Raw genomic sequence first — 17,100 nt, 5'->3', positions numbered from 1 at the left:
TGTGACAGGTAATATAGCATTACAATCACGGTATGTACACCCCTCACACTGGTTACACAGGTTTCTGGCCCTATGCTGTATTTTGTGCTATAAAAACACTCACACAGACTGATGCAATAACTCTTACAAGAACATAACTGTTTAAATGTTTTAAATGACCAGGTGTTTAGACCGGGGTTTGGTTGCCTGTGGATTGTGCTGATTTCAACAAAGAAAATGTTTTTTGTAGAAAAATACAGACACATGACCATAGAAACACCAAACCAAAACACCAAACACTGCATTTTTCCCTTTAACATTGTATTTTTTAATTTTACCTTCAACATTTTTATTGCTGTGATACATTTTCACTCATCATAAGCAACATTTCCCATAAGTTGACTGTTTTCATTATGAGTTGACGTATGAGCTCATTTGGTGGTGATGACAAATATTTTTGAATCAATGTGAATTTCCTAGCCCCAAAGGAGTAGTTTTCATCAGTCTTTTTACATGATAAAGATCCCCCACCCAAGTTGAACACCCACTTACCACATCTTCAGATTTGCACCAAAACACCACTCCTCTGAGTAAAGTAAAGACGGCTTGTTTCCTGCTCCGAGCAACGCTCAGAACGTGAGTGGAAACACTTGATAAGCATCAGTCGGTGGTTTTGACAGAATGCACTAAACACAGGTGGTGACCTTATGATGTGGAAACATTCTACCTTTCAACCAAAACCCTTTAATTTTCCGTTCTAACTTATATCTGCTGTAGGCTGCCCTATCTCTAAACACACAGTCATGTGTGGGTTTTTAGTTTATGTTTATTGTGATTATAAATTATATATCTCATGGATGAAACAACCCACAAACCAAATTATCGAGGCAATAACCCAACATGTACTTCATCTAAATGAATGCAATCTCTTACGCACTCATGTTTCCTCACACTAGAATCTGCACACTCTAATTATATTCAGTTTTCAGTCATAGACAACCTTTCATTCATAAATCCCACAATGAAATAATTGAATATTTTACTGCACTGACATTGCTACTGTTCAGTCCTGCTGTCTATGCCTTAAACAGTGCTCAGATCCTGGTATCCTGAAATTCTTGCATGTATTGATATTATTGATGTATTTATCTGCAAGGAACTAGAAGTTTAACCATGTTATGTGAGGCTGTGTGTAGGCACAGTGCTGCTTAGAGATAAATTAAATTTAGCAAATATTTGACTCAAACCTACAGTTGTCAACCTTATAATGGCAGGAGACCAAATGTCACATAATCTCCTAGACTTGATGAATGAATGTGGCAAAACCACTTTTCAGTTTTTGATATATCAGTCTAGACCGAAGTGGTGGATGGACCTACTGTACCAAGGTCTGTTGGAAGTTTTTTTTTTTTTTTTCTTTTACATTAAATCAAAGTAGATTTAATGTCTTTTTGATACTAATCAGCAGAAAAACATCAATTTAAAACTAAAGTTCAAATACATCTCCACAAATTAACCTAAATAACAACATTATCCAAAATACCTGTCTGCACAAGTATTCAGTAGATGCACTTTTGGCAGCAGTAACAGTCCACAGCACCTTGCTGTCACCACCATGCTTCAAGGTGGAGTTGCAGTGTTTATGATACAGTAATGGATAAATGGGTGTTAGGCTACCCATAAATGGCTTCAAAACAACAGTGTTAATGCTCAGTGCTGTTAAATGACTGGTTGGAAAAAAAAAAAAAAAGTTTATTCACAAGGCTCATGTGACCTACTGTAACAGAACTCAAGCACTGTTTCGAAGAATGAGGAAAAACAACAGCATGTTAAATACTAACTTGGAAACATGTATAGTCTGTTTCCAATGTAGTTGACATTTAACTGTCTTTCACTAATGAGCGTCCACACACTTGTTTCTTTATGACTGAAGATAGTAGGTGTCTAAGTGAAATTTCACTTTATATATATATATATATATATATATATATATATATATATATATATATTTATATGTAGAAGGACAAAAAGACTTTCAAGGCCCTTTATCATCACTTCCTGACTGCATAGAGAGGTACAAACATACTTACCCTCTCCCTATTTCACAGCTTTCCTGCATTTCTCCCATTTATGACACAAATGTCAGACTTTTCCTTATCACGTGTCCCTGGTGCTGTGCATCCTAAGCACTGTGTTGTTTCCACCCGGACAACAATACAGTTACACCTTCTTGGTCTGCATAACACTGCGCTGAGTGAGAAATGGAGAGCAAAGGAATGAAAAGTCATGAAAAGAAGAGTTCCCGTTTCTCACGGAAGGTTTTGTAATTTTTTTTTTTTTTTTTGTGAAGCAGGAGGCGCGTTATTGTTCTTTCACATCAGCTCATTAGACTGACGGAGATATTTCTATTTTTCTAAGAAAAAACCCGCTGCTCATGTGGAAATGGTTGATTATCCTGAATGGTTGTTGACGTCTTTATTTATTTGTTCCTTTTTATTTGTGCGCGGTTTCACTGCTCTGAAATAAAACGTCTGACACCAATGAACAAATGAAAACTGCTACCTTTTTATTTTTATGTCACAGTTCTTAGCAAATAATTTTCTATTGTCTGTATTTATTTGTGTTAAAGGTTGAATTATAAAAGTCTTTACATATTTCAAATAGTTTTCATTCTTTTCAAGGTCTGTTTCAGATCTGTTCTCCGCAGGTGTGTGTTGGGTTATGGCTGTTGGACTAAGGGTTTGGAATAAATTGCCTCTCACAAGTTTAAGAAAAGGCAAACAGACTTGGTCACAGGTTTTTCCTCCTGCGGTCTGAGACTTTGGCTGAGAGGCGGAGTTGAGCTGTCGTCCTTATTCGTGAAAGAAAGAAAGAAAGAAAAAAAAAACGCCTCCTGATTTTGTCATTGTGGTCCTGAAAAACAAGTTAGTGCTTGGTCCATCCGATGAAGAGCGTTTTGACGCGGAGCGACTGATGGGTTCGCGTCCTGAGCTCCGAGGCCCGGGTCCAGCCGCTGAACACACGCGACCACGAGAAGGATCTCGGCTCTTAGAAAGCAGCTGCACAGACAAAAGAAGAAGCGATAACATCGTGAGGCCACAACACCCTGGATTTTAATTATGCGAACATCTCAGTGTTGACGCCTTATGGATGTTACGATGCGTATTTGCGCCGCGCTGAGTCTTTTTGTCCTCGTGGTGTCTCCTCTGCTGCTGGACTGTACTATAACGTGCCAGGTGCGTTTGTTCACATCGGATCATAGAAATGTTGTACAGCGGTGTGAAATGAGAGGAAACCAGCTGTAAATATTTAAAAGCGTAAAAATACACACACTCCTGCAGCACCTTTGTTCTTATTGTCGTGGTAAAAACCTGTAAGAAATGAATGATGGGTAAATGTACAGTTACTATGCTGATTAGTGGATGTTTGTTCTACATCTCTCTTCTTGTCTTTCTTGTAGATGGGAGATCCAAACGGTAAGCTTTATGTTTTGGTGACTCGTACCAGTGACACGTAGAAGCCACATTTGACACCTGCTGTAGTGAAGCTCCCCTCTGCCTGTCCAGGTTATCCTGAGGGAGGCTGCCCTGTGAGACTGACCCCGGCCCCTTCCCAGAGTCCTCAGGACGTTTACTCTCAATGTGTCACTGTCCATGTTTGGATGACTGCTGATGGTAATAGTCCAACCACAGCTCCAAAGTCTGTTTTGTTATCTCATGTACACACAGTTGTTTCAACATCTTTAAAGCTGTCGTTATTATGTTCATGTCTGACTGAATGTTGAAAAGTGTGTTACACTGTTTTCTTCCAGACCTTTGTAAGTCCCCAAAGATCGAAATTCTCTCCTCACTTAAAGAGATAATTAGGCCTACATTGAAAAAAAGGAACAAGGTTGGTGTTTGCACATTCCCCACAACACCGCGTCTGTCTAAAAGATGATTTGGAGAACAAAAACAGTGGTGTTCTATCTCTGTTCTCTCTTTTTTAGTGTAGCATTAAAAAAAGACAGCATGAAAACCGAGTAAAGTGCGACCAGGATGTCACACAGCATATGACACACAGCAACACTAGTGTTGCCTTGGTAAGATCAGTTTTCCTGTCCTACCCCACTAACACGTAACAGATTCTTTAACAAGGAAGACATTAATGGGGCTGTATATATTGTTTTTGTTTTTACTTTTTCAGTGGGAGCTGATGTATCGTTGTGTTAGAGCTGAAGCAAAGAGCAGTGTTTCAGTGTCCTACAACACAACATCAACAAGCTGCAGTGAGAGTTACACAGTGCCAGGTACGGTTTTAGGATGTAGGTTTCTTACTGTCAGATGTCATGTTGTACCTCTTCGCTTTCATTTTTCTTTCCTGCACCATGTGATGTTTGTGTGTAATATATATCCTAATGTACAAATTAAAGGAAAAACCAACATAAAGTGTCTTAGGCAGAAATTGGGCCATCATCAGACACCAGAACTGCCCCGTACTTACGGAAAGTATGTCTAGCTCACTCAATCCGTGTTACTTCCTTCCAAATACCTCTAAATATAAAAAAAACTTGAAAGTTCCAAGAGTTGGGGCCTCCCAAAAGGAAAAAAAAATAAGTACAGAAGTTCCATTTAAATGAACGTTTGCATATTATGCTTTTGGCAGTATTAAGGCACAGAATATCTATCCGCAGGTGCATACTGACATCTGCATTTTTTATGCTTCTCCACTCTCAAATCCAGATGTTTTCTTTATCTCACACATCTGTTTGTTTTGATATGTCAGCGGTATTTCTCATACCATGTCACTGTTTTGTGTGTGTGTGTGTGTGTGTGTGTGTTCGAGTTAGATCCTGTACCAGACTTTGATCTTTCTTTGAATCAGTCGTCCAAATTGTTCGTTATAAGCGTGGCGTCTAGGGACAAAGTGTATGCCAGATGGTGTTACCAAAGAAATGCAGTGGACTGCACTAATGAGGCAGAGTCTCGCATTATTGTAAGTATCAGTGGCACATTTAAATCCGTGCATGTCTTCGCTTCTTTGTCCACACTACAATAAGTATGCAGTTTTCTCTGTAACATGTTTAATGTTCTTTTCAGATTGATCCATCTCAGTCCCGATCAGCTCAAATTAGCATCCCATACGTGTTGCCCTGTGTGTGTGTACAGGTATTTTGAGCTCCACATGTCTTTTTAGTACAGGCAGTGTAATTGTTGTGTTGAATGAGTCCTTTCATTTCTGTTAATGCTCTGTCTGCACTGACAGGTATATTACACCCACATAGATGCCCGGCGTCATAAAAAGTGTCCATTTCAAAAGGAGCGGATTGCAGGTAAGTGACGATGCGTAATACATGTCAGAGTCACACTGAAGATAAAATATGTTGTGGGGACGACTCATTTTAGAGGGAATTCCTGTCATTTAAGAACTGTTTTGTAATTGACACCCAAGGCACCATGTGTTATGATTCAGACATACAAAACAGGGGCACTCCCCTCTATGTTTAGGGAGGTGTGTTTAATTAATAAAACCAGACAACAGAAATTCAACTAGAGGCTCCACATAATGCCTTGTTTTATAGTCATATCACTTACTGTATATTGTATGTTATTTCTTTCTGTCCATTTCAAACAGAAAGTGTTTAAGAAATATGGCTCATCTAATATTTCTAGTGTGGGAAAATGGAAGTGAGCAGTGACCTAAAACGTTGCTTTTACAGTATCAGTCTGAAGCTGTTAACACTATGAAAAAGTCTACCATTATTCCATCCATCAATCCATTATTTATTACACTTATTATTATCAAGCCAATTCCAGCCAATTTAGGTGAGACGTACGTACGCCCTGGATAGATCACTAGTCTTTCCCAGGGCTGACACACAGAGAAAGACAAACACTCACACTTACAATTTAGAGTTACCACCTGCATGTATCTGGAAGTCAGAGTACCCTGGGAGAACTTGCAATCTCAACACAGAAAAGCTCCTGGGGTTGGACCTGGACTTCTGGACTTTCATGCCGTGAGGCCAGAGTGTTAACCCTTGCTTCACCGTGCCACCCTGTACTATTATTGTTTGTAAATTAACATTTTTCACACAGTACTGCATCTCTGGTTAAACTTCAGTCTGGCACCATATTGTCGTAGTGTTGTAAACATCTGTGTCCATGCTGTAAAAACAGATACTGGAGATGTTTGGCGGTCTTCTGAAGTCACACTGTATGAGTCAAGTTTGAAGTGGAGCTCACGGTGTCCTGTCAGCGATCTGAAGATCTCTGCCTCCCTCTGCTGGAGGCAGCACGATCGCCTCTGCACACCTGTGCTCAACTCCACACTGGAGGAGAATGAAGAGGGAACAGACCTGGTAGGTTTGGGCAGACTGTTGGCCGTGTTGGTGACAGATTCCTGATATAAATTAGTAAAGCTTTCTCAAACACCCACTGTGTCTCTCCCACAGATATATAACACATCTGCAGTCGACAAACACCCTCAGATGTGTGTGCAGGTGAGAATCAGCAAGATGTGCTTTCATCTTAACACATCCAGCTGTCAACTTTTTTGTTGTCAATTCACATATCTGAGTTTTATTTTTGTAGTTTTCTCTCCAAGACAGCCCCTTCTCATGCCCCTTCCAGGCTGGTGAGTCAAACAGGAAAAAGAAAATGATTTTCCTTTTAGCTGTGATAAGTCTGTCTGTTTCCATTTCTTCACTCCCTCGCTTCTGGTCCTTCACAGATATGTCTTCATGGGAGGTGGACATAGGTCTGGGCAGACAGAGTGTGTTTGTACACATCACATCTTCTGTCCCAGCTAAATTCTCAGCTCAGTTATGTGTCCTTAATGAGATGGGATGTACCCCCATAGGGCTGGTCCACACACTGAGAGTGGTAAGTATATGTATTTATTTGAGAGACAGAAAGAGATAAAGAGAGAAGAATATCTGGTAATTTAATGTTAATGTGAGTATATTTATCTCTTGTTTTACTCTTCATTTTACAGGAAGGGAGCACTACTAAGATAAGGATAAATTTATCTAATCACTTTCTTGCTGACAAGCCGTGCGTGCAGGTAAATACAGCCTTTGCGCATGACTGAGACAGGTGTTCCTGGACATGGTACATGACTTTTCTTTCTTCTCATTCTTTCATTCTGTGTTTTTGCAGGTGTGGCAGTCAGATCCTGCTCTTCATGGAAGAAGAATTCTGTGCCCAGACTGTAAGTGTATTTAAGAAATAATCATACAAGCTCAAATATAATATTACATTGCACTTTCATATAACACTTGATGCATGGAAGGCATGCTCATGCAACACCCACAAACTAAATAGAACTGCTTTTTCTGTTTTCCACAGACACACACTACAGGTGTGGTTTATATGCACTGGCAGCTTTGGTATTTGTGGTTATTGTTGCATTAGTGGGAATTTTCATCCATCGTCTAACCAAGAGCGGAGCTGCAGGTTAGTTCAGTTGCCTCATTATATAAAAATTTACCGGTTCATTCCATTAGAAAATTTCTGTTTGAGTCTTTGACTGTGTGGATTCTCAGATGCAAAATAATTTTCATTTCATCACTGTAGTGATTTGATTAGTTATTGTCCTCCCCTATCTTTTGCCATACCTCTAGGTTGGCTGTATATCCAGAAGCCAGTGCTGGTGGTGTGCTCATCAGAGCAGTCAGCCCATGTGTCGGCTGTGTGTGCATTAGCCTCAATGTTGCAGGGGGAGCTGAGCGCCACAGTGCACTTGGCCTTGTGGTCTCATAGCTCACAAAGACAGGCTGGGGCCACTACTGGGAATGGTGTGGCAGATCTGGGTCCACTACCTTGGCTGTATGGGCAGTGGGAAGTCGTGCGTGAGGAGCAAGGAAAAGTGCTAATTATTTGGAGTCCAGAGGCCAAGAAGATCTATGAGACGTGGACGGAGGAAAGAGAAAACCGGGATAAGAATGAGAGAAATAAAGACAACAGCAAAGCAGACATAAGTCACAGAGATGTAAAAGAGGATTATAAATTATGTGACGATGAAGACTGGTACTCACAGACAGCACCCTCTACAGTGATAACATCAGTGTTTGCAGCTGCTCTTGCCTGCCTAGAGAGCTCACTTCAGCAGTGCAAAGGCAAAGGAGTTGCTATTGTCTATTTTCAGGGCCTTGGTCACAGCAAGGACATCCCAAAGGCCCTCAGAGGTGTCCCTCAGTATTGCTTACCGCAGGATTTCAGGGGTTTAATACAGGAGCTGGGAGGAATGAGAAGACGGACAAAAAACAGTAAATTAGGGTGGCACTGCTGGTCCAGACTCCTGTCTAAAGTTCTCTTAATATGGCTGGCACGACAACTAGCCCACAGACTCCAAACACTGCTGGAAAAAAGAAAGAAAGAAAATGCAGGAGTGTTTCATCATTGCAGAAAATGAAGTCAGTTAAGACGGAGCATGCTCAAGTTGCCACTGGCAGTCAGCATGGCAGGGCCAGTAGTAACACAAGAGCCAGAGTCTCTCCCGGCTCACCACGAGGAGCAGAGAGGCTTTAATCTCAAGTTTCGTGTCCCCTGACGGGGACAGATATTTATTCAGCTGAAACATGACACGCACGAGACATAGGAGCTGTGTACATAGTGACCACCTCAGAGTCAATCGCTTAGTAAGAACTATTCATTGCTTGACACCATTATGTCAAAACTGCCACCACTTGTTTTGCATATTAAGAAGAAGTAAATACTCTGTCCTGTCCTCTGCATTTCTAACAAAGCCCCCTTACTGTGCTTTCGTGACTGAAGCCCTGTCAGAAACATGTCTCTGTAAATATGCCAACTGCCATGAAAATCTAGTTGCAAATTATACCTCACTTTCTTCATGAGTGCATTTATTGTTTGACAGTGTTGTGACAGTACAAGTCTGATGCTCACAGGAACTTTCAAATTTGCATAGGATTTTCTAAACACTGAAGTTATCCCAGGATTTCCAGTTTTAGAGTGCGACAGCTGAGAACATGATGTGACTTGTGTCCTTTACCATGTGGTATTTACACTGATCAACCTGCCTAATATTGTGTTGGTCCACCTTGTGCCATCAAAACATCTCTGACCTTCCACAAGTCCTCTGAACATGTCCGGTGGTCTCTGACACCAGGACATAAGCACTAGATGCTTTAAATCTTGATGTGCTCACTGTACATACTTCAGGTGGTAGTCTTCTTCTTCTGAGATATGGACCAGACAGACTAGCCTACACTTTCCACCATTCATCAAGGAGCTTTGTTTACAGGTCCTTCTTTCTTGGACCACGTTCTGTAGGTAGTTACCACTGCATCATAGGAACTCCCCAAAGACCCAACTGTTTTAGAGATGCTGTCACCTGTAGGCATCACGCTTTGGCCTCTGTCAGGATTACTCAGATCCTTATGCTTGCCCATTTTTCTGGCTTCTAACACCTTAAGTTCAAGAACTGACAGTTGCCTAATAAATCCCACTGTAATGAGATGATCAGTGTTATTCACTTCACCTGATGTACGTGTTTAAGGTTATTACACCGTCAAACACAAATCTACTGTTGCCTTTAGTAGGCTTTATAGACAAATGTCTTTGCCTGCAGTCCTGTAATCAAATTATTTAATTACATTCATACTACCTCCTGTTCACTTATCAGTGATTTTCCTTTCCTCAGGCTATGTCCAACATATGTCTTACACAAAGAGAGCAAATCTGTATTATTCAAATATTAACACCAAAATTGCACTCAGCATCAGAGCAAGAAAACTAATACTGGGGTACTTTCCCACATCTTATTTTATTGCAGGACTCTCACTCAACTGTAATATTTATGCAAAGGCGCTTTAAACAGCAGCCCACCTACACAGATGTTACTGTCCCCTTAAGAAGTATTTGTCCAGCTTCCTGCTTTGTTTTGTCTTTGCTTATTTATTTTGCTTTAGTGAACAATGTTTAAATTTGAGACTTGGCAATATACATTTCTTCTGTGTCAAAAATTAAAAAAGCTGCTTACTGTAAACTGTTGGGTTCCAATTCAGGGTAAGTATTACATAAGCCTCTTGTGTTTTCTTCAGTTCCATTGAAAATCATGACTCCATGCTGAAGCTGAGTGAAGAACCTGCTAGACAGGATTAATCAGAAAGTAAACTGTCAAACACAGCACCCTATAACAACACATTTCCTAAAAACAGCAAAGTGCAGGATGTAACGTTTGTCTCTTATCTGGAGAGTAAAATAACATATGTGATGTTGACCCTGAAGTCACACAGACATTTCCCACTTTTATCAGGCTGACATACATTTTCATGATGTAAACTCAAGGTGATGATTGGATTGGTTCACTTTACTCAGATGGGAATAAGCTTTATACCATAAATAGTGTGTCTTCAAACTGGGGCACGTCACTGTCATGGGCAAACATCCAGATTAGGTTTGAGAAGATTTCCCATTTTTCTAAATGCTCAGACTAATTGACCACAAGCACAGTGAGCACAGACTTTCCACCATAACCTGTGACACTTGGACCTGCTCACTTCGACAAAGGTTAATGGTTAAACCGAAAGAAAACATTGGCTGCTATAGAAATAACTGACCAACGGCGGCCTACAGCGAATGGGGCGGCATGAAGCCCTGTTGTTTTCAGCACTCATTCAGTTTGTGATGTAACCCAGAAAATGTTGGACGTTTTGCTTTTGCATCTAACATGCACAGTATCATGCACAGTCAGCTTTGACCAGTTTCTGGTAACAGACTGGATCTTATTTGTGTTACGATTTCAAGTGATTGAAACTTGTGTCAAATTTCAACTTAAACAAGTAGCAGCTGCTTTACACACAAATCCTGAGCCGTCAATCATCGCCAAATGACGCGTAGGACAAAAATCCATGGAGCGTCACGACAAACTGCTCCAGCCTGAGCAACATCAGTGTTGTGGGACGAGCCCACTGGCTCCTCGGAGGAACGAGCACCGTCCTGTTGTGCTGCTGACCGACACCAGGAGCTTTATATTCTTTATGTCTGGACTGAGGAAGGTCTAGACGTGGAGCAGAAGACGCGAACCCAAGGGTTTCTGTAAGCCCTGCCAGGCGCAGAGCCGCTCTCCCAGCAATGGCTCTCTCGCTGCTCCCGGAGCCGCAGGTTTTCTTTCTGCTACTGCGCTTCTGCTTGTTCACGTCGGCAAGTGAGCTGGAGGTGATTCACCAGGACGCACCTGAACTCACCTGTAGCGAGGTAACCAGTCACCCTGAGAATCCTGAGGCCTGAGGAAGATACTGAGGGAACAGGCCGTAACAGAGCGACTGCTTGTTATATGACTATTTCTGTTTTTTTTTTTTATTATGTATTAAGTTGATAATAGGATTCGAACTCATGATTATCTATCGGCCTCGTTGTTTGCTTTTTATTAGGTCATTTGTAAAACCATCTTCTTTTCCATCATAGAAAATGTCCGTCTATTTACTAAAAATTCAATTCTAAGTTCTCCAGAATTTATCTGATCTGCATTTGCTTGATAAATATTGTTTGGGGTTAAGTGTTCTACCACTTTTATTTGCTGCTGTTTGTTTTGTCTATGAAAAATTAGCTGATTAGCTGATAAACCTGTAAAAAAAAAAACGTTTGTTTGCGGGCTTCAGGTTTTGGATGGATGAGGAAAAGAGATCAGGGGTTAAAGTCCATTATTTATTTACTATTTTACCCCAGCAGGACACCTTACTCCACTTACTCCACTGCTCCATTTCCAAGGAGGGTTATTGCAGCTTGATTTTTTTCAGAGACATTAGTTTAACTTACTGATAATGTGGCTAAAAAGAAAAGATACATTTAGTAGCTTTAGTTTCACACTGCCAGTATTCTAATACTATAATATAGACTCACTATCATAAAGTCATGGTTTAGGCTGCTTGGACTCCATAAAAATCCAAAGCCATCAATTTTGTTCTTGGAAACATCAGTGTGAGTCAAAACAGCATCAAAGGAAGTTCTGTAATAATGATGACAGTGTTGAGTTTTGGTTGAAACTGTTTTAGAGACAGCATTATCCTGGGAATCACATTTGACATTTAGACTAACCTGGTCTTACTCAGTATAATGAGCACTTCAGTTTTTAATGTGACATGCGGTAGAGCTACTTAAGCCAAGAATCTGAATATTCCTTGTTTTTTGTGCTATAAGCGAAACTGTTGCTTGCTCACATTCTCATTACTATGTTTTCTTTCTTCAGGGTGTGACTAACTGCTTTATCAGCTCAGGTAACAACTGGATCAACATGAACATATCACATAGGCTGTTATGACAGTAACATCAGACTAGAAAAATCTGCAGTTCGTCTAAAGCAAAAACACTTGTTTCCACAGCCTCTTCGTATCCTGACACTCTGCCTGATCCAAATGATGCAGTGAATGTTACACATGTGCAACTTAAACCGGTGCTGTGCTGTTCAGCCACACACAACTGTGAACTATGCCTGCAGATCATCATCACAGTCCAAGGTAGCTTCGTTACAGTCAGTTTGACTTTTCTAACCAGTTTTGTCCTAACCACACCATCCATTTAAATTATTAAGATAAAGGTTTTGAAATAGGCACTGCTATTAGTGACAAATCATGTCTTATGTAACTGTACCTGCATTCTTGTAATAGTTACTCAGCTTGCCAATAGCTGTATTCTTGATTGACTCTGACCGCTTTGTGAATATTCTTGCAGAAGTGGCCGTTTCTGAGGAGTCTGGTCACTATAATGATGAAGAGGAAGTTTTTGACACGAGTCAAGATACAGAGGGAAGTGGTCAGTTTATGCTTCCTAAACCAAAGGGTATAATCAGTCAGAAACACAAGTCCTCTTGTGTCCATCTTTTCTATAGTTGATATTTTCCTTGCTTTTTGATGCTAATCACACGGTTTACTCTTTTTCTTCTCTACTCGTTTCAGCTTTGGTGAAAGTTTGTCTCACCTACCCAGGCATCATAGGAAATGGCAAGACACTCCAATTTACACCAAACCACACACAGGCCACACATACGGTAGTTAATATATAAATGTTGTATTTGTCATTTTGGCACTATTACTTAAGTAGGCTACAGGGTTTAAATGCTCTCATTGCATTCCTGCCTACTGCATTACAGAGAGAGTAGTGTGTTGACTGTTTATTTTGTTTATAATATGTGCATATTTTGTGCAAATGCAGCTGCTGTTGACAGAGAAAGTGGTGTATGGCAATCCTGTTCTGGTCTACGTCTATGCACATTCAAAGGGATGTTGCTGTGATGACAACAATCACGCTATCACACTCCCATCTTTACAAGAAGGTGAGATTAAATGATGGAATGTAATGGAACATGCAAAGACTTACTGAACTGAGTTACGTCAATGAATATCTCCTCTTTCATCTGTCTTTCAGTTTGCTCCATGAAATTGGAGGAGACTGTTAGTGAATGTGATGGTAAGAGATATTGTTATACTGAAAACAATCTTTCATTTCAAATGTATTTTATGTATTGTACCTATATATATTAACAGGTCATAAAATATAAATGATAATTTATGATGTGTCTTTGTCTTAGCTCCCAGTCTCCGAGCCGAGACTGATCATAAGACAAATGTGATCCTACTCCAACTGGAAGGCACTGATGCCAGTCAAGATGAGCTCATGTGCCAGATGGTTTGGAATGAAATGCCTGGAGAGGTTCTTGTATGGGTTAGTCAGTGCTACATTATCTAGACTGTGTATTCATATCAGTCTGTTGCTCCAAAATCAATACTGCATACACCTGGAAAACTTTTTGTTTTTTACCTTTACAGCCCAAAGGCAAGAGAGAAATGGTCATTTCATCTGATTTTGTTGCACCATGCCTCTGCTTCCAGGTAGCTGACATGTTCATTGTAACAGACAAAAAAAAAAGAGAGCTTCAGTCATTTTAAGAAGAAGAAGAAGTACTTTATTATTCCCCAAGGGGAAATTCAATTGTTAAATTTAATATTATTTAAATTATATTAGTTAATAGTAATTAATAAAGTAATTATTAAAGTAATAAAGTAATTAACTTGTATGTATAAAAGTAAAAAAGTAATTATTTATTTTGAGGGTTTGTGTGTGTGTGTGTGTGTGCATTATTGTTTATATTGTGTAATTATAGAGTCTTATGGCCATGGACACAAAAGACTTCCTGAATCTCTCAGTCTTGGCTTTAGGAGAAATTAGTCTGTTACTTTTAATTAATTAATTAATGACTTTCCTCTTGATGTATAAAATCTCCTTGTTCTCAGGTATGGTGGAAGAAAAAGTCACTTCAAAGAAAGTTTTGTCCTTTCAAAAACCAACAAGGTAAATGAAATTTACCAGGATCAACTTCAAATAATCCGACATGGTAAATGATTTAATAGAAACTTGACATAGCACTTTTTTCAGACGCACTTGAAAGAATGCAGCACAATGTGTCTATAACTGTGGTGGAGTCTCCACTGAGGGACGGTGGCATAGGGTTGAACTGGAATGTGACTGCCCCCTGCAGACTGGATGCAGAGGTGTGGCTCTGCAACAAAGATCTGGCAGGAAGACAGTGTGAAGAGGTGAAGGGCTCCAGGCAGATCCTGCAAAGCAATATAGATGCAGGCTGGAGAGCAACACGCAAAGGATACTGGGTAAGAACATCAGCCAAATCTCTAACTCTCATTTCCTTGCAAAATTTTAGAAGCTACTTTTTTCTTCAGCATGAAAAGAATTTGTAAATTGCACAAATGCTAACAACTGCCATTTTATGCAAATATAACTCTAACAAACTAAGACAAACTAGGTAGATTAAATGTTCGGCACTGAATCATTTATATTAGATTTACTTGCAAATTGATTTTAATGGTTTGCATTCACCATGGTCAGTGTGCGTTGGTGTGTTTTAAGTTGAAGGAGTTAAATAATGTAGAAATTGCTCACAAAGTCAGCAAAAATTATTAACTAGTTTGTTGAGATAAACTTCAACATATCATGATTAACAAGGAATTTCCCCTTTCTTCCTGGTAATTAATTAAAATAATTGAATTTTCATTCACAGAAAACAGGAGAATTCAACGTGCCATCACATCCTCGGCTTTGTATTCAGGTGATATTTGTCTTAGTCCTTAATATAAATAAATTACTCCATAATTAAAATGATTTTTCATCACAGCTTCCAACTTTACATATTGTACTAACGTTAAAAATCTTTTCACCATTTTAGATAAAGATACAGGGGATAGAGTCATACTTAGAGCCCCAGTGCCCATTTACAAGTAAGTTAGTATTATATTATTATTGTATTATTGTATTATTGTTATTATTGTATTAAATCCAAATCAAGTTAGACTGATGTTTAGCTCTTATCAGCTAAAACCATCTGCACTATTACTTTATATGGCAAATACCCTATTCCACATTGGAACTATTCGCTGTACACTTGCCAATATTTAATATTACTGGTAGTGTCTATGAAACTGCTTTAAAGAGGCATCTCTGATTTATGACTTATTTTTATTTCCAGCATCTCGCTGGAGATGGAGCCTGCCACTCCTCATTGGATTACTGTTGATGTGTTTGATCATACTAGGAGCTTATTTTCTACATGGGGTCCTAAAAGGTCAGTTATATATTTGGAATTCTTTAGATATCAATAGCTCTGTCTGAAACATCCTCATATATTCTCTGCTTTCCTTTTAGGATATGTGTGGAAATGGTTGAAAGAAGATGATGTTAAAGGTGTGTGAAAGCCTGGCATCTGCTTTGGACTTGGCAGCTACTACTTTCGTTAATATTAAATGCTCATAATTTAATTTGTGCATTTGTAGAGATGTATGAATCTATATCTTTATAGGTTTTAATCTTTGTCTGTTGCAGGTGCTGTGGGTGGTGGTCATGTATTGTTGCTATATTCACCTGATGACAATCAGGCTTTGCCAGAGCTGATGTGTCACCTGGCATCCTCCCTCCAGGCCCTGGGTTTCAATGTGTCTCTAGACCTATGGAGCCAGTCTGAGCTCAGCATACTGGGCCCTGTGCCTTGGCTCCACTCAAGACTGGACCAACTGAAAAGGCAAGGGGGCAAAGTGGTGCTAGTTCTAACCCAAGCTGCCTGGATTAGGGCTGAACAGTGGGGAGCTCAGAGCTGGGAGAGAAACACTCCCACAGAGGGGAACAGAGGAGGAAATGAGGAGGCAGGAAGAAGTTACCCTTCTAAACCCTGTGTGGATGTTTTTAGTGCTTCGTTGAGCTGCATTTTAGCAGACTACTTACAGGGGCGGGTTGGCGAGCGGTTTATGTTGGTGCAGTTTGAATCACTTCCACCTGAGCCTCCAGGTGGTTTCCGGCCGCTACCAGAACTTTTCCGCGGCCTTCACGTCTACAGCCTTCCCTCCCAGAGCCTGGGTTTTCTGACTGAACTGGCTGGGGCTCGGCAAGTATCCACTGCATTAGCCAGGCGGAAAAGGGCTGGGGGGCTGAGGATGGCCTCTCGCGCCCTGGCAAAAGGGCTGTCAGGGTTCACAAGTGGGACAAATGTGTTACGCCTTGCAGGGGTGTCCCAGAGTTGTGTTGGGGTAGGAGGAGAAGACTCCGGGGAAACAGTACCCTTGCAGCTGTGTCTTATTACACCCCCCTCCAGCCCTGACACAAACCCCAAGGTCAGGGAAAAGGAATGGGTGTGACAGCAGGGCAGGATGACCCATGACTAAACTCTAAAATGTGGAATAATAAATCAACAAAGACTTGCAAGAACTACAAGTGATACTCTGGGAATTTCATATAAATCAGTCTTCAGCTTCTGCATGTGCTGCTCTAAACATCTTGGCCTAGTACCTGTCAGAAGAAGGGGTGATGTGTTTTATGTGTCTGACAGCAGAAAATGTAAAGAAAAAAAAGATAGTCACAGTTAACCAAGCCACTGTGTGTTTCACATCTTTGCTAGTATTTCATGTTCTGTATGCACATGTAGAAAGACAGGAAGAAAAGAACAAACCAGCATTGAGTCAGTGTTTTATACTGTTCTGTCCTTACTGTTTAAAGTGGGATTGAATAAAGACGTGTCTTTAATCGATTGTTCTTTTGACTATGAAATAAGTGTCAACATTTCATCAAAAATGTTTTACAATAGGTTTCAGATAAGATTATCCCAGAAAATCTCAAATCCATC

General features: G+C 40.2%; 2 protein-coding genes across 3 annotated transcripts; both read left to right on the top strand.

Moving 5' to 3' along the window:
- The first annotated feature begins 2,758 nt into the window (after window positions 1-2,758).
- Window positions 2,759-10,434, top strand: LOC113145975 (interleukin-17 receptor E). The gene is made up of 17 exons (XM_026333157.1): window positions 2,759-3,215; window positions 3,440-3,455; window positions 3,546-3,653; window positions 3,791-3,870; window positions 3,968-4,060; window positions 4,165-4,267; window positions 4,808-4,953; window positions 5,058-5,126; window positions 5,224-5,290; window positions 6,138-6,319; window positions 6,413-6,460; window positions 6,552-6,594; window positions 6,691-6,842; window positions 6,955-7,023; window positions 7,119-7,170; window positions 7,308-7,415; window positions 7,583-10,434. The coding sequence occupies exons 1-17, from the start codon at window positions 3,126-3,128 to the stop codon at window positions 8,371-8,373; spliced, it is 2,217 nt and encodes a 738-aa protein (XP_026188942.1). The 5' UTR covers window positions 2,759-3,125; the 3' UTR covers window positions 8,374-10,434.
- A 146-nt stretch (window positions 10,435-10,580) lies between these two features.
- LOC113145976 (uncharacterized) lies at window positions 10,581-17,000 on the top strand. 2 transcript variants are annotated; one of them, XM_026333159.1, is made up of 16 exons: window positions 10,581-11,177; window positions 12,169-12,196; window positions 12,302-12,436; window positions 12,651-12,731; window positions 12,875-12,966; window positions 13,131-13,251; window positions 13,344-13,385; window positions 13,507-13,640; window positions 13,745-13,807; window positions 14,210-14,267; window positions 14,352-14,584; window positions 14,992-15,039; window positions 15,157-15,208; window positions 15,457-15,552; window positions 15,633-15,671; window positions 15,810-17,000. In XM_026333159.1, the coding sequence occupies exons 1-16, from the start codon at window positions 11,055-11,057 to the stop codon at window positions 16,613-16,615; spliced, it is 2,151 nt and encodes a 716-aa protein (XP_026188944.1). In that variant the 5' UTR covers window positions 10,581-11,054; the 3' UTR covers window positions 16,616-17,000. The 2 variants fall into 2 exon arrangements, with proteins under 2 accessions (XP_026188944.1, XP_026188943.1); XM_026333158.1 differs by having other exon boundaries at window positions 12,651-12,758.
- Window positions 17,001-17,100: the final 100 nt, after the last annotated feature.

Source organism: Mastacembelus armatus, chromosome 7, assembly GCF_900324485.2.
Source record: "Mastacembelus armatus chromosome 7, fMasArm1.2, whole genome shotgun sequence".
In the NCBI taxonomy this organism is placed as follows: Eukaryota; Metazoa; Chordata; class Actinopteri; order Synbranchiformes; family Mastacembelidae; genus Mastacembelus; species Mastacembelus armatus.
Note: the sequence above shows the minus strand (reverse complement) of the source record. Positions and strands in the feature narration are given on the sequence as shown.

Coding starts and splice junctions, on each gene's coding strand:
- LOC113145975 (XM_026333157.1), top strand. CDS start 3,126: ATGGATGTTACGATGCGTATTTGCGCCGCGCTGAGTCTTTTTGTCCTC. Junction 5,291..6,137: donor TCAAAAGGAGCGGATTGCAG/GTAAGTGACGAT, acceptor CTGTAAAAACAG/ATACTGGAGATGTTTGGCGG. Junction 7,416..7,582: donor AACCAAGAGCGGAGCTGCAG/GTTAGTTCAGTT, acceptor CCATACCTCTAG/GTTGGCTGTATATCCAGAAG.
- LOC113145976 (XM_026333158.1), top strand. CDS start 11,055: ATGGCTCTCTCGCTGCTCCCGGAGCCGCAGGTTTTCTTTCTGCTACTG. Junction 13,808..14,209: donor CACCATGCCTCTGCTTCCAG/GTAGCTGACATG, acceptor CCTTGTTCTCAG/GTATGGTGGAAGAAAAAGTC. Junction 14,585..14,991: donor CAACACGCAAAGGATACTGG/GTAAGAACATCA, acceptor TTTCATTCACAG/AAAACAGGAGAATTCAACGT.